Below are 26,630 nucleotides of genomic sequence, written 5' to 3'. Positions count from 1 at the left end.
AATAACTCAAATCTATGATCCAAACATTCCATAGGTTGGATTTTTCGAAACCAATAATTAAGGGCAACAATGATAATGGATAGGTAAATTATAAGTAAATGCACGCATAACCAATGGAGTCAATAGAATATTAAAAAAAACCCAAGGAATTCATGGAACAAGAAATGCCAGCAATAATGATATTAATTTGGGTCGATTGTTTTACTTCTTGATACTAAGAACCCACCCCTGCACGCAGAATCTTCAGACTCATACAAAATGCCTCTACTGTATTAGCATTTGGTTTCAGGGCTATCTTCAGACTCATACAAAATGGCTCTACTGTATTAGCATTTGGTTTCAGGGCTATTCTTATAACAAACCTGGTTTCATGGAAATTTCGAAACCCAACTTGCATACAACCAGCACTTCATTCTATTCTCTCGTGCGTCGTTGTTTTCCTTCAACAAGGTTGGAATTTGGCATTTTTCCCAATCATAGGGCATTTTACCGGGCAAAATGTCCTTAATTTTTTAAAGAAAGTAGAATTTTTACCATATCTATGTCGTCGTTAGCATTGGAGAGATCTCCATCTTACTATTATCTTGGAGCAGATGCAGCTCTTTTAGCCAAAAATTTGCCAGATTTGAACGAGCTATCGTCTCTAGACTGTAGTCTGATTTTGCCTCCATGCGATTCTTCAACAGATTTTGTGTTGCAAGATTTCTGCAAGGGACCAAGTACATTAGCTTCAGAGGCCAATCAGTTTGAAGAAGTTTTTTCTAATCAAACTATCATGCAGCGTGTCAACAGTTTTACAGTCTCCGATGATCAAAGAATTGAAGAATTCTACCATTACACGCAACAACACTTAGATTGATTCATGAACTCGATTGTACAAAGAAAACAAGCCCACATTCGTTGGGTTTGCTACTGTTGGAATCCGAAGATGAAAGAGGAAAGACAGGGAGACCATGCACAGATCCCGGAAATCGTCCAGGGAAAGATTCCAAATTAATGTTGGTTTGCTGACCAGACCATTCCGTATTTGATCAACATTACCATCCCGAAACTATAGTATATCCTTTCCCAGAGAAAAAATCTTCGGCTAATGGAATGGTGCGAGATAAGGTATTAATAACGTTTTTCAAAAAAATTAACCCATCAAAAATACGTTCTTCACATTTCAGAACACTTCACCTTAAACGGTCATTTAAAAATTTAAAACGTATTTTACGGGTGAAATGCCTCATGACGAGCAAAATGCCCGTCAAATTCCAACCCTGGAGGGCAGTACAGAGGTCGGTGAAAATGGCGGTGTTGAGACCCATGTAACCCTAGATCATTCCCACAACAAGCCTCATGTTCCTGCGGAAATTCCTCATCCACGTCACAAGCCCCACTGTGTTCAAACTTCATTCAGGTGGTGTTATTAGCTCCCATGCACAGAAATATGAATATATGTCCACATGTAATTTACAGTAAGTAACAATCCTTACCTTAAGAAAAATGAAATCAAGAAAACCAAGAACATAACCTAAATGAAAAAGAAAATCAAGAAATCTCACCTGCCAATATGGCAGGGGTAGAATCCTCTTCCTGAGCACAAGCCATTGTAAGCCATAACCCAAAAACCATTCGAATGAACCAATGAGAACTAATGAGAAAAATGAGCCAGGCAGCTAAATAATCAAAAGTAAACCCAGCCACAAGACCAAAGGCCTTCCCAACATCCTTGGTGACGCTGAGGTTATTCAACTTAACCTTGTTTAGGTCAAGAATCAATTTAAGCGCCATGAAAAAGTTAGAGAAGGTGTAATTGTTCCCAGAAATGGCTTGCACCCACATGGTCGTCGCAAACCCAACCCACTTGATCACGGCCCCAAATGCCGGTGGAGGAGAATGTGCCAGGTACTGGAAAAGCTCAAAGTTGTTGTCGGTTGTCTTGGAAAAGCTAGAGAAGACGTACATTTCAATGACCCAACACAAACTTCGTGGATTTCGTACAAGAAGACATTGTAGTGCACAGATGTTAGACATAAATGTGGTGATATGGTGTCACATGCATAGGAAAAAGTAGACAAAACTTTAAAGTGAATTGATTAAAAAAAAGACTTATGGCCTTTAATATAAACAAAAAAAAATTCATTATAATTAATATAAAAGCCTCTCACATTCTACATATGAACATCTATATGCATTCTAAAATATTAAATACCCTTATTTCACTCTACCCTATACTATTTTGATGTAAAGTGAATTGAAAATGTTACTCCTGGAAATTTTAATTTTGATTGTATAATTTTTTTTAATATATTTATAAATTTAATATAAAATTTAAAATTCTATAAAATTCATAACTTAATTCCAGCAAATTCATGTAAAAAATAAACTACAACGTGTTTATACTACATTAATACATTTATACAACGTAATTTTGTATTTTATAAACATCCTATTTTGCTCAGTATCACATTTGTGCGAAATTTTTATTGGAATGTTTCTATTCAGAGCGCAATATATATTATGTTTCATATTGTATTTTGACAAATATATATGCCTGCAAGTTTATGTGGGAGAAATCAGGACAATATTGTATGTGGATTAAATACTAGAGATCGCTTTTGCTTTTTATATTGATTATGTGCAATGTACTTGGTACACATTAGAGCTTTTTAGAATTTGACCGTGGCAAAAATCCATACAATTTATATTTTAACATGGAAGTCAACAAAGTATGCCCATCCATAGAAACCAATTTCAATTTTCATAAAAGCTTGGATTATCACCTCTGAACATAAAGCATTAGATACGGGTGGCTCACCCCTATCGTTCAATCCATATCCGTAGATTTCAGCGTTATCTCCCTACTAGTGGAATATTGGAGCTGTTATCACTCCATTCCATTCCTTTTCGTTTACTCGACTCTACCCCGCCAGCCACCAAATCCTCACCTTCGATGCCAATCTCCTCTGAAACTGATACAGGAGCTATAATATCCTCGATTTTGATAGCCTCTTTGAGCTCTGCCACTACCTCACTCATGCTCGGTCTAGAAGAGCGTTCCACCTGAACACATCTCATAGCTACTTTGGCAACGCGAATAATGGATTTCATGTCGAATCTTCCGTCCAACCTCTTGTCTATGATCTCTCTTATATTGCCAACATCTTCATCTAGTATATACGGTGTCGCCTGTGAATATGCCCATAACTTTTGTTAGTGTGTATTTTAGCATGCACTACAAAGCATTGGTTAAATTTTGGATGAATGGTGATAAGATTCCTTACCCATCGAATGATGTTTACGTCCTCTTCCCTGAGTTTAAGATCTATGGGTGGTCTACCGCATATGATTTCTAGTAGAACCACGCCAAAGCTATAAACATCACTCTTCTCTGTCAACGTTTGAGTGTTGTAATACCTGTGGCTCCCCATAAAAATTCAGCTAATGAAGCACAGTGGAAATAAAATATGAAATTGACTGTCCTCTAAAATAATTAATTGAAAGTTAGTCACATCGAAAAAATAGCAAATCAAGTACGGTACAAAATTTGGGTGCACTCTTAATAATGGGTTGAATTCGCTTAAGATTGAAAACAAAAAAAACCATTACTCTGGATCAAGGTATCCGAACGTTCCTTTCACTGCAGTGGTAACATGAGTAGCCTGTCCATCAATTGTCATCCTTGAAAGACCGAAATCCGCTACTTTCCCAGTGAAATTGCCGTCTAAAAGGATGTTAGCGGTCTTGACGTCCCTGTGAATTATCTTGGGGGTACAACCCAGATGTAGGTATTCCAGGCCTTCACAATATGTAAATCGCAGGTCGATCAGATATATGGTTACCTATGATTTGTCTATATGCATTTTCACAGTAATCAATACTTCAAACAACGAACGTTTACATCATACAAATCTAATGTACATCAAAATGATAAAGAGATTTACCTTGTGCTGCATCTAACGTTACTTTGAGCCTTGTTTTCCAAGTTAGTTGGGAGTTTTCTACAGTAGGACCTGGAAATGTAAATAAGAACCAGATGCTAGTCAGTTACCTTCCTATTCTATCTACTGAAACAGAAATATCTTCAATCAATGAAATTTACCATAAAGATGGTCCCTCAGGGACCCTTTTGACATATGCTCGTAGATAAGCATAACCTCTCTGGTTTCGTTGCAGTAGCCTAGTAAAGATACTAAATTCCTATGATTGATTCTGGAAAGAAGATCCACCTGTTCACGAAATATATGCACAGTAAAACTTTCTTTCTTAGATTGGATCCGAATTGAATTATATTACATGGTAAAGTTTCAGCATTACCTCATTCAGAAACTCGTCAACTCCCTGGTGGGAGAATAATGAGAGCACTTTTACAGCGATCTCTTTTCCTTCCTGCAATTTACCAAAGAACACAGATCCAAATCCCCCTCGTCCTATCTCCCGACTAAAGGTTTCTGTGGCAGCTGTCATCTCATCTAGAGTAAAGGCACGGCAGTTTGTTGGATTGGGCACCTCAATCCTCGGGCTATCTGCAATCAGCTCGTGAAAGGTAAAGTTACTAATAGTAAAATTTCCATTATTTTCATTCTTGTATCATATTATAATAATATTTCTGATATTGACCTTGCTCCAAGAAATGGTTCCGTTCCTTTTTCACCCTACTGCTTTCGTTGACAACACCTTCTTCTTTTCTCCTGAATTTATTGCGATACACAACGCCCACTATCAATCCTATGATTAGAAATCCACCGAGTGTTGTTCCCAGGACAAACTTCAAGTTACCCCTCTTTGAACTCTGTAAAGTACATTTCCTCTTCTCCGTGCGTAGGTAGAGGTTTCCAGAATAACTTCAACACACCAAAGATAGATTTTCCATGAGGGTCCTGCTGTAAGGTTTAGCTAGAAGTTGAACTTTAATCATAATTTTTATCTCTGAAAATTTTAGAACTTGAAGTCGAATCATAATTATTATCCGCAAAAATCTTATTATAGAAAATATGAAGAAAATTCTGAACCTCGAAATCTTAATTTTGCGTCAAAATAATGTAAAGAATATAAAATAGGATATAGTACTTGAGCTTCAACGAACAATTGTGCAAAAGTTGGGCAGGAATTACACCGCTGAAACTGTTGTTCGCTATATTTCTGTGACAATAAATTCAAAAACATTTAGTTATGAAAACAATTAGTTACTTCTATTTAACCTTGAACAAAGAAACTGAAAAAATATATAAAGTGAAAAGGTAGAAGACAGGAAGACATACAACTCTTTAAGGTTTTTCAGTTCAGATAACCACGCTGGAACAGTACCATTCAGGTTGTTGTTATGTAAATATCTGGTATGATAACCGAAGTAAATTTTCCTTCTTTCGAAAATGCATGATGACTTAAAATCTACAAAATAGCAATTTTGTATTGAAAAGAAACTTACAATCTCTCCAACCTAGTTAAATTGGCGAAATTTGGTAAGGATCCCATCAAGTGATTATTGTCAAGTGGCCTGCCAATTTAAAGACGTATTAGTAAATGTTGCAGAGAGATAACCTGATATAATATTCATCTACAAACCATGGCACTTCAGGGCATCAAATGGGGCACTTATTAACGGCCAATCCTTTCGGTAAGAGGAATAATTCAACGGCCAATTCTTTCGGTAAGAGGAATAATCCAACAGGAGATAAACAATTTTAGAATAATTGTAATGATTAATCTACAACATTTCTGTATCATTCCGAAAAGCTAATTAGGGGTAGGTCGAATTCTGCTTACAGATTAACTAATGCAGTCAACAGTGCAATATCTTTAGGCAGCAATCCTGTAAGATTTCTTCCGGACAAATAGCTGGCAGCAACAATTTATCGTGAGCTCTTACAAATTCAACTATACGATTCGACCTGTAAACAAATCAACAACTTAAGCTTACAGTTTCGAAATTCTTATGTCGGAAGAGCTCTTATCACAGCCGATTCCTTCCCACTCGACCACATAACAAGGATCAGAAATCCAATCCTTCATGTCGAAACTCCTTTTGAGAGCGTCAAGAGCGTAAACTGCAGTTTAAGAACTACAGGATTAGGCATTGAATGATAATTGCTGTAAATTCAGTATAAAAAGTTTTACTTATTCAACATACTATCTTGAGAATTTGTTGCCCGATCTGTGTAAGATAGCCAGTGGTACTCGAAAGCGTTGAGTATAGGACGGCGGCTGGAGTTAGAGGCCTTAATAACTTTAAAATCATATTGTATTTGGTCGGGGAGGAATGACTGCTCTAGAGCTGAATGATTGCGCATGAGAGTAATGGTTTTAGAGCGCACGAGTGTAGTTCCTCCAAACTCTTCTTTACCAGTTATCTCGACGTAAAAAGATCTGAATTCAGAAGCATTGAGCGTCTCAATCTCTGCAAAATACAGCTGTAACAATGAATTGGTCCCTTCGGGAGTTGGTACTACCACGATTGAAATGATGTCAGAACTGTTTCCAACCCATGCCGTTTGCATGACAGCAGTAGGAGGAAGGTCCTCCGTATCACTTGTTGAAATAGCGTTATGCGAACTTACACGGCGTAGACCTTCACTCTCAGGGTTTAAAATAGAATCATATGCTTCCCAGATGCGGTCAAATTGGTCCTGAGGATACCTGCATAATTATCCATACAAAGCTATTCAGCTTAATCTTTTGACAAAAGAAATATTCACAACTGCTCCATAGCCGTAATCAAAACTGGTTTTCGCATATCAGACTGTCTTTTCAGCATGTGTTAAGATATAAATTGACAAAGAGAGATTAAAACCGATTGCTATGAACTAGCTACTTGAGTATGACTAAATTTACATATAAAGTTCAAAATGTTCACCTGACCGTAGAATTTACACCAACATTATAAAAAACTGATGATAACATTGTTCCTGGCTTAGCTTGCGCATACATGCCATCTTGTAACCTCCTCAATTCGATAGCAGAGATAAAGGGATCATCACGCAAAGAGGTTCTAATCAAGCAAATATGAAGCACCTTGCCAGAACTGACCAATATTCTGTTATAATAAATTGGATTATCTCCATATGCGGCTGTAACGTTTCTCACATGCAACATACCCTGTGTCTCAATAGAGAATTGGAAGCTTGACCCATTTTGGAATCCATTGTAAACTCCAATGGCGAACCACAATCTCAAGACATAAGGCACCTCGGGTGTCACGGGCAATTTATAGCAAGACTTGATGAGGGGCATTGGAAAGAAGCGTAGAGAATGCAAGTAAGTACCCTTAATAGAGGCGTCCCCTTTGTCTGCTGTTCGACCCACATTTATGTAATAGGCATCAGTAACCCATGTTATATTATTTTCCGCAGTGTGGTTTGTTTTCGCTCCACAACTGATGCTAAGAAATCCTGCAACTCCGCCAGAAAATAATTAATTAAAAGGTATCTTGCCTAAAAAATTCAACAAATATTTTTAAAAAACAACCTATCAGATAACCACTGTATAGATTAGAGAAAACGGAACACTCCACGCTCGCATTCATGATCCGCTTCTTCAATTTAGTCCTCCAATACCTGGTTGAGCACTAATCGCAGTCAACAAGCATAAGAGCAGGCCGAATGGTGCTAGCCAATTGCCCAATTTTCCGTGACAAAATTTGGCCATTGCTCCACCAATTTTTAAAAATTTCTGAGTAAATTGGAAGGTGCTTAATAAGAAGTGTTATTTATCTGATTTCTTGACAACGCTTCCTTTTCCTTCTATGCCTTCTTCTATCTGTAAATTGTGTTGAAGGAGCTTAAGCTTGTGTAGAAGGTGCTTAAGCTGCTACTCTTAGAAGAGTGTTATTTTCATCTTGCCCAGATTTCCTCTCCTTATCTGCCTTCCCGTATTTTTCCATTGAGTGCATGTGTGACATGTCTGTACATGTGAATAATAAAGTTGAAGGATTCTTTCTTTTCTGTGTGACTTCTCATCTGCCTTCCCGTATTTTTCCATTGAGTGCATGCCATGTCTGTGCAGGTGAGTAATAAAGTGGAAGGATGGATCCCTTCAGCCTTTGAATTTCCCACGTAAATTTTTTATCATGGCTAAATAACAGGTTAAATGATTGACTAAGGTTCTGTGGAAATTTATGACCACAAATTTTTCCGATTGCCCTTTTGGGGGCTAATTTTTTCGGATGCCCTTCGGTGTGCAAGGTTAGCCTTTTCCACTTTTTCCAATGTCCACCGGTGTGAGCTTAAGCTTTACTACTTCCTTATAGGACGTAGAAATTCCCTCATATTTTTATAACTTTTTATTGAATGAAGTAGTTATTTTAACTAAGTACCCTAAAACCTTTTTTATTGCACTTCATTTTATAGAATTCATAAATTCACGAGCGTTTTAAAGAACCGTTTATATAATGAGGAAATTAATTAACATTTTATAAATTATTTACTAGATAATGGTAGTTTTTTTAATTAAAAACTTTCAAACCATTGTTAAAAAAACCTGAAACTGCATATATTCAAAGCTTCTCAATCATATCCAACTTTGGGAACTCATAAAACTCCACTATAATCTGTAAGTTATAAATTTCTAAAACTCCTGTCTTCGCTCGGCGGTCCTCGTTAGTGCATTTAACCGCTGTTACAAAGGTTCCTAACGAAAGTGATAAAATACATTACCTAACCTCTTGTCAAGTTTGTCATACCCTCAGTATTATTTCTTCTACTTCATGTTGTCAGCTCGTGCCACATTTAAAGTTTGGACACCAATAGTATTTCTTTTTCATCGTCAGCTCATATACCGCTCATATACCACATTTAAACTCTGGAGCTGCAATGCTACATGTAGAGTATTCGATAAAATTAAAAAACCTTATGCTCCGTCCAAATTATACTGTCAGCTGCCTTCACCTGTTTTATATTATCCTACGCTTTTTATAAAAGTTTCATGGTTTACAGAAATACACAGGGATCAAATTGAAGTTGTTAATTTGAACTCAACGTCATATCCTATGTTCTACACGTAAAACCAGCTGTCAGATACATGAAATGGAAGTACGTCCTATGGACGTCAAAATCCAATCTCGATAGAGACACAAGGAAAAACAGGACAGAGGTAACATGGCAGTATATGCCAAAAAACAGCTGTCATATACATCAAGTGGAAATACTTCCCATGCGATGTCAAAATCCATGTTTGGTGGGCATTCACTATCACAAGAAAAGCAGAATCCCATAGTTACATAGGCAAAAGCTATTCAGATCCATTTTGAGCAGTATTTTGTATTTATTTTTCAAAATAGACCAATCACAGAGAACGGAGAATTCAGATCCATTTTGAGCAGTATTTTGTATTTATTTTTCAAAATAGACCAATCACAGAGAACGGAGAAGAAAAAATTAGCTTTGTAGAGCATTGAAGGGAGACAAAGTTACTCGAAGAAAAAATGACTTTATCACACTAACCCAAAAGATGGTTAACAAGGGCATAAGGAGCCAAGAGGAAGGTTCATCACAACAAATTGTTACTAATATAATTTATATAAAATAATATAAATAACAATAGTAATTAATTAATAAAAAGCTAGATATGATTGTTGGTGAAAGGTATTTGTAGACTTTCACTCTTATTTGCAATTATCTTATTCATTCTTTTATAATATTCAATATACAATTATTTGTTTTACAATGAATGTCTTTGTTTTAAACGTCTTCTGAACATTATTGTTGTTTATACGAATTTTGTTCGTTATCAAAGAAAATTTTATGGAAAATCATAAGTTTAAAAACATTAGCGTATCTCATTAGTCCCTAATATGAAAACTATAAAATGTTTATTGATATATTTGTAAAATTATTCAAATTTATAATGATTTTATATAGTCTCTATATATTGTTGAGGACTTTTAAAGTAAAATAATTTTATATTGTAGAATATGGGCAAAACCGTTTTAGAAAAAATGGAAATTGGTGAATCTTTTTTTGAAACAATCATGGAAAAATAGCTCACCTACGAATATTAGCACCCAAAATTTTCCATGTTTGTTACATTGGTATTAGAGAATTTCTTTGAGTATACGAACTTTGTATTTTTACATTGGTATCAAAGTATTCCCCTGAGTATACGAACTATGTTCATTACATTGGTATCAGAGCCACGTTCTCTGATCTCTAACCATTGTCGATTAAAGTTGTTGTCTACACAGTTGTCTTTGTGATCAAGCATTTCACTATAAAGCTTTTGGAGTTTCTCCATTCACAATTAAGCCTTTGGCTATTATTTAAAAAAAATAAAAAAATTATATATTTAAATTAAAAAAAATCGAAATAAAAAAAAATAAAAAATGTAATTCAAAAAATAAAAAAGATATATATATATATATATATATAAGGAGTTAAAAACAAAATAACATAGGCACCTCCCGAGAAAGTTCATAGTGTGATTAATACCAAATATTATATAAAAAGATCTTGCTCAGCGTCATACCCAACCATTCGAACAACGATCATCAACCCGCCACAACTGCAAACTGATCGCCGCCTGTAACCATGTCGCCACCGCTTTATATCAACAACCATCATCACTGAAGCGAGAGACAAACGTTACACACCACCATTGATCAGACAGAAAACACTCTAACCCTCTATTTATAGATTTTGGTGTTTCTCACAATCCATTGATCAATTCATTGCTTTGCCAACCACTCGCTCTCTCTTCTAGCCACCAAGATGCTAACCCTTTGGAGGTTTGTCGTTACACCAAAACCCGCAGGTGTTGGTAAACACTCCAAACCAGTAACTAGGATCCCCACGGTGGAAATTACGGATTCTATAGAGGTGCGGTTATTATTCATTCCAAACCAGTAAAAAGGATCCCCAGGGTGGAAATTACGGATTCTATGGAGGTGCGGTGATTCTTCCAACAACCCCCCCTCAAACGTAACTCGGGGGAATCGACCCTGGGTCCAACCTCTGATACCATGTGGAAGTTTGTCGTTACACCAAAACTGCAGGTGTTAGTAAACGTTACAACCCAATAACTAGGATCCCCAGGGCGGAAATTACGGATTCCATAGAGGTGTGGTGATTCTTCCAACACCCCCCCCCTCAAACGCAACTCGGGGGAATCAAACTTATGTCTAAGATCTGATACCATGTGGAGGTTTGCCGTTACACCAAAACCCGCAGGTATTGGTAAACATTCCAAACCAGTGACTATGATCCCCAGGGTGGAAATTACGGATTCTATAGAGGTGCGGTGATTCTTCCAACAAACCTGGGGTATTCTCTTCTTTTTCTCCCTCTCATCGAACAACCAACGGTCGCCACTACAACCATAGCCTCTTGATGTAATTTATTATCGCCTGGTCCTCCCCACCCTAGCCCACCCCACCCTAGCCCACCGTACATCATTCCTCCTGTTATTAGTTCTGCTCTGCTTGAGCCACATTGAATCTGATTTTATTTTATCACCAACATACAAATTTGATTAATTAAACAACCATACATATATTTATTTGTAATGGTGCATCCGTACATTTTCACTTATTGGAAACAAATTATTTACTATCAGTAATTTGAAGTTATAACTCAAAGTTGAGGCACCACCATTCCAAGATTTGTGACCACAATTAGAATTAAATTATGGCTATAAAAGGGTTATCTTTTAATTAGAATATCCACCTTAAGTAATTAAGAACATTTCTCTCTTGAATATTTTATATAAGGGAAATTATATTTATAAAGTGAAACGTGGACGATAAGAGAAAAATTAAGTGGACTCTACTAAAATTAAGTGGATTCTAGTTATAAGTGAAATGAGGACTAGTTTAAAATCAATAAAAAAAATATAAATAAAGTTTGAGTATTCTTTAAAATTAAAGTAAAAAAGGAAAGTGAAAAAATTATTAGAATAAAATAAAAAACAAAAAGTTAAATATATGTTAAAAAATTATACAAGTAATTTTGAAAAAGAAAAAAAAAAATATGAGTTCCACACAATAATCATTGTTTTGGATTAAATATATGTTTTGCATAGCATATATTGAATATCTATGAATTCATAAAAATTGTGAATTATGTTATCTAAATTTAATGTGGAAGAATGTCAAGATGATGTATGGATGCAAATGATAGAACGAGAAGAAAAACTTGCAAACCAAGAACAAAAATTAACATAAAAGGACAAGAAAATTTTGTGTCTAAAGGACCATAACCAAAGATAACTTGCGAAGGTCAAAAAGTCCAAGGAAAGAAAGAAAAAAATAGAAGAAGAAAAAGAAATGTGTCGAGAAGAAATTTAACGAGAATTTATTAGAGAAGGAAGAAGAAAATTTTCACTTAAAAGACCCGAATCAAAAGTTATTAGAACAAATCAGAGATCTAAAAGATTAAAAATCAAAATATTGAAAATAAGGTTGATGAATCAAAAACCAAAAAATGCTTGCTTCCAAGAAACCATAATCAAAGTCTACTTAAATTACGAAACTTAAAAATGATAAGAAATCATTAAACAACAAATTAGAAGAATTTATCACGAAATAAGTGTCAAAGCCTTCAGTCCACGTTGAAGAAAAAGATATGAACGTTGATCCAATCAATATCACAACTCAAGAAAATGACAAACCAGCTGAAGGAGAAACATATACAGATGTTGTAGTTCAGATGATGGAAATTCCAAGTGAAGATTTTGTAACCAATTCAGCAACATCAATAACTGAAGTAAATAAGGAAATCACCACACACATGACAAGGGAAAGTCAAAACAGAAGAACTCCTTATTGACATCTGAATCACAATAGAAGACCTTTCAAGCAATCTATGTACACATATCACTTATAACATAAACAAGAAACTTATGTTATGAAGAATATTGATGTCGACACAATACAAACTGACGATACCAAATTATCCTAGCTATAAAGTAATTGCCAAGTTCCACAAAAGATTAATTTAAGATGGTCTAATCCCTTTTCAGTGCGACAATTTTGTTTATCACTTAGAAGATCCTATCATATTATATCAATGAAGATGACAAGTCCAAGATTTCATATAAGGTACAAATAAATGACACACCTTAACAACGATAAGCTTTGAGTACAATTTTTTTTTGAATTGGAAGGAAATGTTATGAATATGATTTATATAAAATAATACAAATAATGTAAACAATAATAATAGTAAATAATGATCAATTAACTAGTAATTAGTTAATAAAGAGGTATGTCCCTAAGGACATGATCGTTGGTGAAGAGGTACCTTCCTAGGTATATAAGTAGGCCCTCATCCTCATCTGTAATCATCTCATGCATTCTTTTATAATATTTAATATACAATTACTTGTCCTACAATGGATGTCTTTGTCTTCAAAGTATTTTGAAGATGATTGCTGCATATATGAACTTTGTTTGTTACATTGGTATTAGAGCATTCCTCGAGTATTTTAACTTTGTTCATTACAAAAGCATATGTACCTTCTAATTTTTTTCGCAATTAACATTAGTCATTTTTGTTTGTAAGTAATCCTACATATTTTCAACTTCCAATTTCTCGTACTTTGATTTGAAATAATAATTGTTGTATTAGATTTAGGTTGTTTAGCAAGTTTGTGTTAAATTAGTAATACACAATTAAAATAGTAGCTGAAATATTGAGATGATGAAAGTTGACTAAGATATAATTTACCACTTATTTTACCAATGAAATATTTAAAACCATTATGAAGAAATATTGATTTTCTAGAATGGGCAATTTCTACTAAGAGGAAACGACAAGTACATACCACTTTTGCCTCATTTTAGGCGTTCTATGTCGTTTTATGGAGGGCATTTAATAAAAAACTTACCTATGATTTATATGGTGGCATTCAAAATGTATGTTGTATTCTTATTCTCATTTGCATTCCCTATTATTGTTGATTATCTCATTTAGGAAATTATCTATAATTTTTGTAAATCAAGACAATGTTTTATTACTCTAAATTAAGTTGAACTAAACCCAAAGGATGACAAATTAGAAGAATCCTACTATTGTTATATAGTGGTTGCTTCAATAGTAGGTTTTTGATGACATTTTTGGCTTAAAGAAATATTTGTTTAATGGACCACAACTAGTTGCCATAAGTTCTTTCATAGTGCATAACATTCTATATATGCATTTGTGGAGTAACTTAGAAACAATAGATTGCCCCATCTCGATGGAGTCCCATAGTTTGTCTAGAAATATCAAACAAGCTTGGTGCCACATGCACACTTTTCTTAGTAATGAGAAATGAGATCTTCTTGTCGCTTACAAACCCTCAACGCGTTCTTTACGAACCCTAGTACATTTATGTAGCAAAACAACACACAAAAAATCCAATCCATGAGTTTAATAATCTTCTCGGTATCTAATACAATATTAATTTGGTTTGCCAAGAAAGTGTCAATGTACTAATTATAATTATTGAGAAAACAACAAGTTTTTCCACATCACGTAAATTTAGTTTCTAAATTTGTCCCTGTAACAAATTTTATAACTGACAAAATTCTAAGAAGTATCTTGCCACTGATAAATTAAAAAGAGAGAGTAATCATTTATTGCATAGGAATAAATTCACGAAAAACTATTAATTTAATCTATAAAATTATATTTATGAACATGTATATATGAAAAATAATGTTAAACTATAAAAATAACTAAAATAATTATAGAAAATATGTTAAAATTAAGTTCTAAATCGTAAAAAATAAGAACCAAAAACTTATTATATTAAAGATACTTTACTCCTTTAAATGAAAATGCATTTATATTAAAAATAATTATCCTTCTAAAATAAAAATGCATTACATTCAACAAATCCAAAAGAAAAATATATTTATCTTATTTTATTTTAATACAAATATTTTCATAAGAAAGACATTAAAAAATAAAAATAAATTATTAATTATCTATTTAAAATATAATTTTAAAAACCGATAATTATATAAAAATAAATAAATAAATAAACCACCTAATCTCACAATTATCATGAAAAAAGCTTTAGACAAATTATTAAAATATAATCAAAATTATTTAAATACATTGTTTATTTAATAAATCCTGGTCTCCCTTATTTCAGAAAAAGTGGACTCAATACCTCTATTATTTTGTCTTACGTTTCAATATATAATTTTAGTCAAAGACTCAATACCACTATTCTTTTGCCTTAGACTCAAATACAATACAATGTTAATTTTTTTATTAAAAAAAATGGTGTGGGGCCAATTTTTATTTTAAGTGCAATGTAGTATCTACTAATAGTGTCAGTCGTGTAATGTAGTATATACCAATATAGTGTCTTAAAAAAAAAAGAGATGGATATTTATGAATTTAAGTGCAATAAAATAGAGATTTAGATTTATGAATTTAACTTCAATGTAATATGTACGGTAAATCATATAGTTTAAATTTAAGTTAATTGAGTATAGAAATAACTATAACTCACAGTTTGAGAACAAGTAACAAATCTGCATAATTCAAATATCAAAACAAATCTGCATAATTCAAATATCAATGACAATCCAGACATTTTTTTACCAAAGGAACATTTTTCCCTCGTATGAGCTTTCTCATGTATTTTGAACTCTAAGGGACCAGACCCACTTTTGAAAGAAGTTAAAAGGCTTTCTTCATAAAATCCAGACCCACTTTTGAAAGAAGTTAAAAGGCTTTCTTCATAAAATCCAGCCCATCTTGGGTTTACATTTTTATGGTTAGCAGGTCATTATTGCAAACAAGAAGGTTGTATGTTGATAATAATTTCATTATGATTTGTGTAGACAGAAATCACTAGTTTCCTTCCCCACGGTCATGTTATTTCTAGATGAATCTTAAATTCAACCAATGAGAAAACCTAAGGCAAACTACCAGTGAAAAAGTTTCAACATGGTCAATAATATTTCAAACAGTCACATAAACTTTGCTTCCAGGAAATGCACCCTTCAATGTCAACCCATATCTTTGAAAACAATATGATTAAAGTTTACTCCACTGCTTCAAAAAGACCATGATGGGATAGAAAATATAAGTTTCTCAACACAATAAATTGGAAATCTTTAGCTAGGACTAGCCTCTCTTTTGATCTATATCACTGTGCTATTTATTTTCCTTTCGACGTGGATACTTCTATAGAGTCATTCGGGTGATGCGATGCAACTTTGAAACATGTGTTCTCAAAGAACTAAATATATATTTATATATTTTAATATGTAACTATGGTGATTCACATTTTTTTTCTTTTTCTCTCTAGCTATTTCAACTTTCAAAAAAGTTTATAGGTAAATTTTTGTATAAAGGTGGGTGAAAAATAGCAAGCAAGTTGTCTGCTTTTCCTCTTTGCAAACTATATATGGAAAGGATATGGCATTCGCAGTGCAATCATCACTTTGCTACGATTTTTTTATTTTCAAACTTTTAAACAGACACTTACATTTTCTTTCAATAAAAAAAAAAACAATTGGAAATTAAATATCATCTGCCCTTCACATGTATTCAACGAGAAGCCCTTACTTTGTCAAGCCAAATTTGAAAAAAATCATATACTATTCACCTTAAAATACCTCTTGGATCATAGGCAGACATTGATCAGCCTATCAAACACATACATCTCAATAAATGAAATAGCTTAGAAAACTTAGTGCCAACACCCATCAAATCTACCAAAAGCAAATGCTCAGTGTATCAAATAGTAATGAATGTTAAAGACCCTGTAGCGAAAGGAAAATCACAAAAAATAATTGAGAACTCAATTATCCATAATACCCAAGTCCAATTTACCCTTGTAGAAGTCCCCACACAGTTGGACATCATATAATAACTGCCAAAAATAATAACTCAAATGACCTGAATACAAACATCCCATGTAAGACTATTGGTAAAACACCCCATAGTTCATGAGGAAATTTTAAATTCATTTGGAGACTGATTTCTGGAGTCTCATGAAAGAAAAATGTTTTGCAGTTGAAACTCGTTTCTAACATTCTATGCAACTGGGGATGAATAGCCAAAAGATAGCAACTCAATACACCCTTTGAAATCTTCACTTTGTTTTCATTTTTTCTACATTATATTATATAGGCATGTTATACTCAATTGAAAAGAAATTATTCATCACCACCACAATAAAATTTCACTCTTTCAATCCACTCCAAACTTATCTCATCAACTACATAGGTTTACACACACATGCATCTTATGACAAAAGAGAAAAAGGCTATGCTAAGTATTGGAGACTTTAGGTTCAATCTCAGAGAGAAAAAGTAGAATGGAAAAAATAAATCCAAAGTTGCAACGTCATTATATAAGTGGGGCAAGGGAAAACAAAAGTGATAGAATGAATCTTGCTCTTCTTGAATGTGAATGAAACTATGAAATTACAAATAAGTAATGTAGGAATTCTCTTCTTGACATCTGGAATCTAACTTAAACTCTATTCCAATAATTCCTCTAATAAAGCTTTCCAGCAACATTTAAAAAAACTAATGTAAGAATAATCCAACTTTCAACAACGATATAGGTAAGGTAGACCTACCCTTCCCTAAGGACATGTGCCTAATAGAATTGTGAGATTTTACCATTAAACCCAATACCCTTATTGGATCCATTGGTGTAGTGACTTGGTCGAGAGTACCCCAGGTGACCAGGCCACTATGACTTTATCATAAACGCGCAGACAACAATTGATCTCAAAATGGATTTAGGAGTACAACATACTACATGGAGAGAGCTCCAGATCATTGGGGTCATTATGAACCTAATCGTAAACAGGCATAGTGTAACTGATCAAGAACTATTGCTCAATATGTTACATTTGTTGAACCATTAACATTATTGTTACACAGTGTTTTATCACACCTCCTGCACTTCCCTGTGACAAACCCTGGAGTTCCCAAAACATGACCATTATGTAGTGTACTCATTCATATATGCAGATCAGATCCTCCCCAAGACATTGATTGGAAAATGCCTTGACCTTCCCTTGAAGGAAATAGCTCTTAAACCCTAATTTGAGAATCATCGCTCTTATGAGACTAAAAACCGTAATGGTCAACTGTTGTATTATACTCGACCCGCAATGGCATCGCTCTTTTACTTGTATACTCGTGATGATCCCAAAAAGTAAATTTTCCCAAGGAGGATGAGGAGCTTCATGATCTAGAAGCTTCTAGAGTGGCGAGCTAGAAGTTTTTCAGCATAGATAAGGTTGAGTTCTCCCAACTTGGCCTCTTGGTATTATCCCTATGAGATACCTCCTTGAGATCAGGGCCTACTCCTATCTTTCGATAAATCCTAACTCCCTTTTTCTGCCTATATATTCATCTTTTCCCATTTCAAAATAGTTAGTCTTTGCCTATTTGCACCCTTATGCTAAGTTTGTGTGTATATGCTACTCATTTGGCTTGGATAAGGAGTGCTTGGAGAGCTTAGGTTGGACTTGGATATTCATTCAAGGAGAGCCTATTGACATCAAGGCTTGGTTGTATGTTTCCTCCTTCATTCTATTAATATACAACGGTTGGTTCATTTTCCATTGATGTGTATGCTCATGTATCATCTATCTTAACATTTATTGATCAGTTAAGTAGGTTTATTTTAAATATGCTATTTTTATTTGCATGTCTTGTTGTGTCTTTATCTCTTGTGCAGGTGCATAAACACTATGAGCAGCACGAACGAGCTCGTGATGCAAGTGATTCAAGGTCTTCAATAAAGGACGACGTGATAGCATCAGAACGAGGTAGGCCATCATCTTCGTCTCTCATTTCAATTGTAACTTAGGAAAGTGTCCAGTAGATTATCACGTAGGTTTTTAGTCCCACTCATTGGGCTAGAGGAATCATCTATGTTTGCAAAGAGGATTTACCTAGACAAAAAAATGGTGACTTTGTTGGGGGTGATATAACCCTTTCCATTCAATACTTTACCATGAATTTGTGATGAGTTTGACCAATAGTCTATTTTCTAGCTTGTTTGCTTTTCTGTAACTATTTTCACTTGCTGGTGATTGCTTGAGGACATTGATTTTTGTCTAGTCTTGAAGATTTCTTAATTTTTCTTCATTTTTCTCGCCCATCGCGGGTTTGCCTCTCACAGTCACGATATCATCACAAATCATTTAATTACAGTCGTGATTATCAGGCTTTCATAGCTGTTTTGCCTTTAACAGGTGCGATGACCTCAGAGTATAAGAGACAATAATGTTTCTCTTCTTGTTTTCATTCTTTGTGTCCTCTATCAGTGATTTTTTAGAGTGTCTATGGTGTTTTTGATTGAGTGTCTTGATTAATTTTCAAAATTTGTCTCATTAGCTTTGAAGTGAAATCTGATTGAGTTCTAGGGTTTCTAGTCAATTGGTCATCACTTGATACTTGTTGGTGTCGTTGAGATGTTTGTTTTGTTGATTGATTGAATGTTGTTTTCTGTGGAAATCATTGGAAACATCGTTTTGCATTTATTTAAGCTTGTATTTCAAAATTTACTTTTCGTGAAAATGCATCAGATTAGTTGCATTGAAACATAATTTTTTGAGATTCATCATTGAAAATAGATCATGTTTTTCAGTGATTGAGAGCTAAAAATTTCATTAGGTGCATCAAATCATTCAAAATGGAAAGAAAAGCATAATTCATATAAGTGCATCTTTGTAAAGTAAAACCATTTTGCTTTCGAAAGAGTTGCATTTAGGACAGTTAGAAGTCAAAATCATTTTTAGTTTTGGCATTCTGTTTGGAAGACGAAAGTGAAAGAAATTTTCATTGAGTTGAGTTGATTGCATTTTCCTTTTCTCATTGCATTAAATTGCATTGATTGAATCAAAGAGAAAAGAAAAATCATTATTGCATCTTAGTGAAAGGAAAGTGATTTTTGTTTCTTATAGGATCACATCTTGGCATTGCATTTAGTGAAATGAAAGTTTAGATTTCGTTTGCACATTTTGCATTGTGAAAGTTCGTGGAAGGCATTTAGCATGATGCATTTTGTTTGATGTATTATTGTTTGAAATTTATTCCTTTGATTAGTCTAGGTTTCATAGAAACGAAAAATTTTCGTTTTCTGATTTAGTTGCATCATAGGGGTTCAGGTGACACCATTTTGAGCCTTAAAATAAAAACTTAATTGAAGATAAACATTAAAATTTACCTCAATTAATCTAAGGAGCATTTGAAACATTAACGCTCATACTTGGTGGTTTAGGTTAGAGACCTTTTCAGGCGTTTATAAAGCTCAATAGTTGTCCTTCGCAATACTTTTGCATTAGACAACACTAGCACGGACTTGTGCTCCTTGTACCATCGAGTATATAAAGGGATACCCTCATAGGTTGCAAACCTTTATCCATAGGAAGTCAATTTTGTTTCCCTGTAAACGTGATACACTGATAAAAGTATTTGGGGAGATTGTTTGTACATACGTTAAGTCCTTAGTAAATGTATTTGCTAAGGTGTATATTGGAGTTCATGGTCACTTGGTAATCCCTTTGGCCTAGAGTATCCTGAGTAGCTATTTCGATCTTTTTTGAATCCTAAAACTTGAAAAGATAATCGAGTACTTGTCCTTTCAAGCTCGTTAAACCAACAAAAGCGACTAGAGTCACCTTTTCATCCTTTTATTGATTCTTAAAACATGAAAAGGAAAAGTTTTTGTTTCAAATTATAAAATTAATTAACCGTGGAACAACATCCTTCCCGTGGAAATACTCCTTAGTATATCTTAGGTTGATACTAATGGCAACATTTCCTAAGTTTACCAGTCAAGGAAAATCCTCTTACGGGAATCCTAGTCCTTTTCCTTCTTTTGGAAATACTGGTGTTCCTTATATGGCCACATTGTCCCTTCCTGGATTTACCATTGGTCTGCAGTTTGGTTTTTTTCGACCTCTGTCATTCCGAGTGTCCAAATTACTTTTCAATTGAGTTCTCCTCCACCTAAACAACATCAACCTCATGTTGATCCTAAAGTTGACCCCTCACCTGCTTCGCTTATTTCTTCACCTCATTCTTTCTCTTCACCTGGTGAATGTCTAGATTATAGTAACCAAGAAGCTAAGAAGAAGAAAAATAATAAGTAAAATAAGTAACAGGAAACCAAGCAGTCATTTCTATAGATGCAACTGATCTAGAAAAATCTTCCAACTAGCCCCAGAAAGTAAAATTATCTTGCATGATATGTAAGGGTGACCACCTTCTTTGGAATTGTCATGGTATTCCCAAGGTCTTAGAAGTGTGTTCCACAGGTTCACATCAACCTTTGTCATCAGCCTCTGGAGATCGTGTTGGTCATAAACCTTCAACTAGTAATGGTAATGCTCACGGGAAAAAGGGAAAATTCAAATTTCCCTATAAGTTGTGTGCAGGTAATCATCCCATTCACCTTTTTCCTCTTCTGGATGAAGCTTCCAAAGAGTTGGAAAACCTTATAGCTTCTCAACCTCGTCTTCCAGTTGGGTATCGAAATATATCCCCTGATCCTTCAATAGTTGATCCAGTTATTTATCAAAAGTAATCTTTGGTCAACCCCACTCTCCCTGAAAGTGAGTCTCGTGAGTCCATTATCGATCAACTATTGGTTGAGATATCGATAGACTTGACTCCACCTTCAGTTAGTCGTACCTTTTCGGTAGAGAGTGAACCCCATACCACTCAGGTTCTTCTGGTTTCTTTAGTTTCGAAAGAAATTGAGGTATATCCTCATGTTCCCAAGGTGCATGAGAGAATTTCTCCTATTCCCATCGGGCAAGAGGTCAACTCTCCTATTCCTACATCACCCCCTCCAAGTATTTCAGTCACTTCTTTTGATTGGAGTCAACTAGCAGGATATCGCCTTCCATCTTTGTTACAAGGAAAAGTGTCTATATAGAACTGCTCTATCCCACTAAGGTGTGACAACTGCCTTAGAAACAAACAGAGAAAAGCTACTTTCGTTTTTCCTTTATGAATTATAGATAGAGAGGAACAGAAAGACCAACCTCTGTCTTGCGCTAATCTCCTGATTTGATCCCTCTCTTCTTTGATAGTCCTCTAACTACTTGTTTTCTTTTTGCCTCTAACTACTTAAACTTTTAAAAAAGTTTATAGATAAATTTTTGTATAAAAGTTAGTGAAAAATGGTAAGCAATTTCTATGCTTTTCCTCTTTGCAAACTATATATATGGAAAGGATATAGCATTTGTAGTGCAATCATCACTTTGCTATGATTATTTTCTTTTCAAACTTTGAAACAGACATTTATCCTTTTTTTTCATTAAAAAAAATCAATTGGAAATTAAATATCATCTGCCCTTCACATATCTTCAAAGAGAAGCACTTACTTTTTCAAGCCAAATTTACAAAAAATCATATACCATTCACCTTAAAATACCTCTTGGATCAGAAGCACACATTGCTTAGCCTGTCAAACACATATATATCAATAAAAGAAATAGATTTGAAAACTTAGTGCCATATCACCCATCAAATGTACCATAAGAAAATGCTCAGCTTATCAAATAGTAATGAATTTTAAAGACCGTCTTGATAAGAAATGACAATGTTGTATTAAAAGAAGTAAAACCCACTAGTCAGCTCTATGAAAGAGAGTCTGAACTAGGAGAGTCTGGCTCTGCAGAATGCTCTACATTGTTCATGTACATCACATATTATATAATAATCATGGTTTTAGAGAAGTTAAAGCAATAATCTAAGAAATAGAAACTAATTCCTATCCTGAGGTCACGTGAACCAACTTACACTATTCTAGGATATTCTCCATTATCTCCAACACTCCCCCTTAATGGAGAAGGGGTTTACAAATATGCCTAACATCTTCCTAAACATTTCAAACTTAATCTTGCCAAGAGGCTTAGTGAAAATGTCTGCAACATTATCACATGTATTACATTATACCAAATGGATTTCTTTGGATTGCGCTTTCTCCCTGACGAAGTGGAATTGTGTATCAATATGTTTAGTGTTTTTTTGAAACATCGGATTATTAGAAAGTTTGACTAAACTCTGATTGTCGCATTTTATTGTTGTTGCGCCTATCTATTCTTCCCCGACATCCTGGAGAAGTCTCCACAGCCAAACTGCCTCACATGTTGTTGCACACATGGCTTGATACTCTGCTTCCGCTGAGAACAGGGAGACTGTGTTCTGCTTCTTGCTGCTCCATGTGATCACCCCGGATCCAATGCTGAATGCATAACCTATTATGGATATGTGATCATCTACATTTCCAGCCCAATCTAAATCTGCAAATCCTGTCAATTTAACATCAGAAGAGTAAGTGTAAATAATAACGTAATCTATAGTGCCTTGTAGATACCTCAAAACACTTTTCACTGCATTCCAATGGCTTTCAAGTGGCTTGGACATATATTGGCTTAGCACACTGACTGCATAAGCCAAAGCTGGTCTAGTGGTGGTTAGGTAGATTAGACTCCCAACCAACTATCTATAAAGTGTCACATCTGCCTCTTTTGAGCCATCTTCACTCTGTAGTTTGATGTTTTGTTGTAATGGTACTGCTGCAGGCTTACACGGATCCATCCTAAATCTCTCTTACAAACTTTTGACATACTTTCCTTGGGACAAAAATGTTTGTCCTGAATCTACCCAGATCTTAAGAAACAAACACTATCTTAATTCTCCAAGGTGTTTCATTTCGAATACCTGTGACATCTATTGCTTGATTTCTTTGATCAAATATGTAGCATCACCTGTAATGATCAAATCGTCTACATATAGAGAAATCATCACTATGCGCCCTTGTTCATCTTGCATGGTGTAAAGATTAGGGTCATTTTTGCTTCTGTTGTAGCCAACTTGCAGAAAAAATGAGTCAATCTTTTCATACCAAGACCTGGGTGGTTACTTTAGTCCATAAAGTTCTTTCTTCAATCTATAAACTAAATGTTCTTTCCCTTTCTGGACAAACCCTTCAAGTTTCTCTAAATAAACCTCCTCTTTTAGTTCTCCATTTAAAAATGCATACCTTACATCTAGTTGGTGTATCATCCAATGTTTCTTAGTAGCTAAAGCAATTAACATTATGATAGTGTTTAGTTTAGCTACAAGGGCGAAGGTTTCTTCATAGTCTATACCTTCTTTTTGTGAATACCCCTTTGCTACTAATCTAGCTTTTAATTTTTCTATGGTTCCATCTGCATTAATCTTCAGTTTCTATAACCATTTACAACTTATGGTTTGTTTTCCTTCAAGAAGTTCAACTAGTTCCTAAGTGTTGTTCCTTATTATTGATTCATATTCCTGTTCCATGGTTGTTTTCCATTCTCTACATTCATTTTCTTCTTTATAACTAGAAGGTTCAACCACATTCATCATACTAGCTATAAAAGCATTTTCCCTATATCTTGCAGGCAATTGAGCTTTCCTACCTGATCTCCTAAGAGGTGGGGTAGCCTCATACCTTGTCTAATCATCATTCTCTTTTTCTTCCCACTGCTATTACTATTGTTGTATCTGTTGTTGTTGTATCTGCTGTTGTTGTTCATCTTCTGCCTTTGTCTGCTGCTGATCCTGATTGTTTTCTGCTTCTTCTTCAACAAGTGCGGAATATCCCATTCCTCATTGTGATCATCAGATTCTTCATGATCTTGTTCATGGAATTTGACATATTTACTAACAAAAATTTTGTGAGTAGAGGTATTAAATAATCTATAAGCTTTATATTGTGAACAATACCTATAAAGGTACCTCTGATGGCTTTTGAATCTAGTTTTCTTCTGTCTTCCTTTGGAATATGGGCAAATACTTTAGACCCAAATACTCTTAAATGTTTTACCGTGGGCTTAAATCCATATAGTGCTTCATAAAGAGTTTTAAACTCAAGACTCTTTGTAGGACTCCTATTTTTTAAGTAAACTGTAGTATTCAATGCTTCAACCCAAAAACCATTTGAAAGATTCTTACCTTTCAACATGCTTCTAGCACATTCCACCAGTGTTCTATTCTTTCTTTCAGTTACTCCATTTTGCTGTGGAGTATGGGGTACTGTGAACTGCTGCAATATTTCATGGTCTTTACAATACCTGATATGCTCATCTTTCCTGTATTCTCCCCCTTGATCGGACCAAAGAATTTTTATCTGTTTCCCTATTTTCCTTTCAATCATGTTTTTGAACTGCTTAAAGTATTCAAATGTGTGACTCTTCTTACTCAAGAAATATACCCAAGAAAACTTTGTGCAATGTTTGCATGGGTCCACACAGGTCTGTATGCACTAATTCAAGTATATCCCTCTATTTCTTTTCTACTCGAACAAGGAATTCTTCTCTATGCATTTTTCCTAATGTACATGCATCACAATCATTATGTACTTTCTTTAGCATAGGAAGATCTCTTAACATTTCCTTTTTCTCTAGTAACAACAAATAATTGTAGTTGATATGACCAAATCAACGATGCCATAACTCTTTTATAGTCAAAATCGCAGTTGTCAAGGCTCGAACTGGTGCAGGTCTTACATCCAACTTGTACAGACCTGTTCGAATTCCTAGATAAATTGTCTTCATGCCATCTATAAGGTCTTTAATATAACAGTTAGATTTAAAAAATTCAACTTTAAGATCTTGATTTGTGATCATAAATACAGAAATCAAGTTCTTTGTTACACCGGGCACATACATGACATTATGGATTTGTTTTACATTACCCTTAGGTAGAATGACAGAAATTTTCCCGCACCCTTTGATTTGATGACTTCTATCCTCACCTAAGGTAAATCTGTGCTCCTTTGCTGATTTCTTTAAAATCTTCGAACCAATGCTTGTTCCCTGTCATATGAGGTGATGCTCCTGAATCTACATACCAGATGTCTGCATCAACATTCTCATCAAAATATGCCATAAACAATCTGAAATTCTGCACATAATTTTCATTCGCGAGATGACCTGCATGTCGTTTTTTCTTCTGTTGTTCTTCATGATATTTCTTCTTCTTACACTCTCTGGCAATATGGCCAAGTTTTACGCAATAAAAACCTTTAATTTCAGAGTTGTTTCTATTCGGATGCATACTTTGAGTCTGAGTTGGTATTTTCTGTGAATGTCCTCCATTTTGTTGTCACAGATTTCCTTTCCCTTTGAAGAAGTTCTTCTTCGCTATCAATGCAAGATCGACACTCTAGGGCTTTAGAATCGATCTTCTTTCTTCTCTTGCATCAGTATTTCTGTCAGCTCTTCAAACTTCAGGATTTTCTCTCTCACATTTATCCCAGTGATGAAAATTTGGTAGTCATCGGTCACACCATTCATGGTAATCGTTACAAAATTTGTATCGTAAACTGTATGACCAATGTCTGCCAATTTTTTCTTCAGGTCTTTGATCCTTGCTATGAAGGCAGCAACTGTTTCATTCTCCTCCATCTTCAGGGATAAGATCTTGCTCTTCAGAAATAGAAGACGATTTGTATTCCTGATCTCATACAAATCCTTCAGAATTCCCCAGATCTCGTTAACTATCTTACACTCTCTGATGTGTGGTATGATGTTGTCTTTCACTGACATTTTCAACAGCGTCGTTGCTTTACCCTCACACTTCTCCCAATCTGGGAGTATTGCGGATCCAACGGTTGGCTTTTTGTTCATCCCCATTTGCAATCGTCCAAGCACTCTGCACTTTTAGCAGAGTCTGCATCTTGAATTTCCAATTTATATAA

The 26,630-nt window shown here is 34.6% G+C and overlaps 2 protein-coding genes across 2 annotated transcripts; both read right to left on the bottom strand.

Moving 5' to 3' along the window:
• Positions 1-2,689: 2,689 nt before the first annotated feature.
• LOC149189122 (putative LRR receptor-like serine/threonine-protein kinase At5g48740) lies at positions 2,690-4,560 on the bottom strand (the record flags this gene model as incomplete). The annotated part of the gene is made up of 6 exons (XM_089410133.1): positions 2,690-3,174; positions 3,270-3,402; positions 3,595-3,784; positions 3,930-3,998; positions 4,088-4,214; positions 4,303-4,560. Coding segments are annotated over 6 exons (1,113 nt in total), but the record flags the coding sequence as incomplete, so codon positions are not given.
• Positions 4,561-4,564: 4 nt separating this feature from the next.
• Positions 4,565-7,879, bottom strand: LOC149189121 (putative LRR receptor-like serine/threonine-protein kinase At1g67720). The gene is made up of 9 exons (XM_089410132.1): positions 7,539-7,879; positions 6,839-7,373; positions 6,116-6,621; positions 5,906-6,032; positions 5,752-5,823; positions 5,414-5,482; positions 5,247-5,318; positions 5,056-5,127; positions 4,565-4,829 (listed from the first exon to the last, which is right to left on the bottom strand). Exons 1-9 carry the CDS (start codon positions 7,627-7,629, stop codon positions 4,565-4,567), a joined length of 1,809 nt encoding a protein of 602 aa, XP_089266258.1. The 5' UTR covers positions 7,630-7,879.
• Between the last annotated feature and the right edge of the window lie 18,751 nt (positions 7,880-26,630).

Source organism: Pinus tabuliformis, chromosome 3_1 (genome assembly GCF_031772625.1).
Source record: "Pinus tabuliformis cultivar Carrire ecotype Pingquan chromosome 3_1, CPIR1, whole genome shotgun sequence".
Lineage (NCBI taxonomy): Eukaryota > Viridiplantae > Streptophyta > Pinopsida > Pinales > Pinaceae > Pinus > Pinus tabuliformis.
The sequence above is the reverse complement of the archived record's forward strand: the minus strand, read 5'-3'. Positions and strand labels throughout refer to the sequence as shown.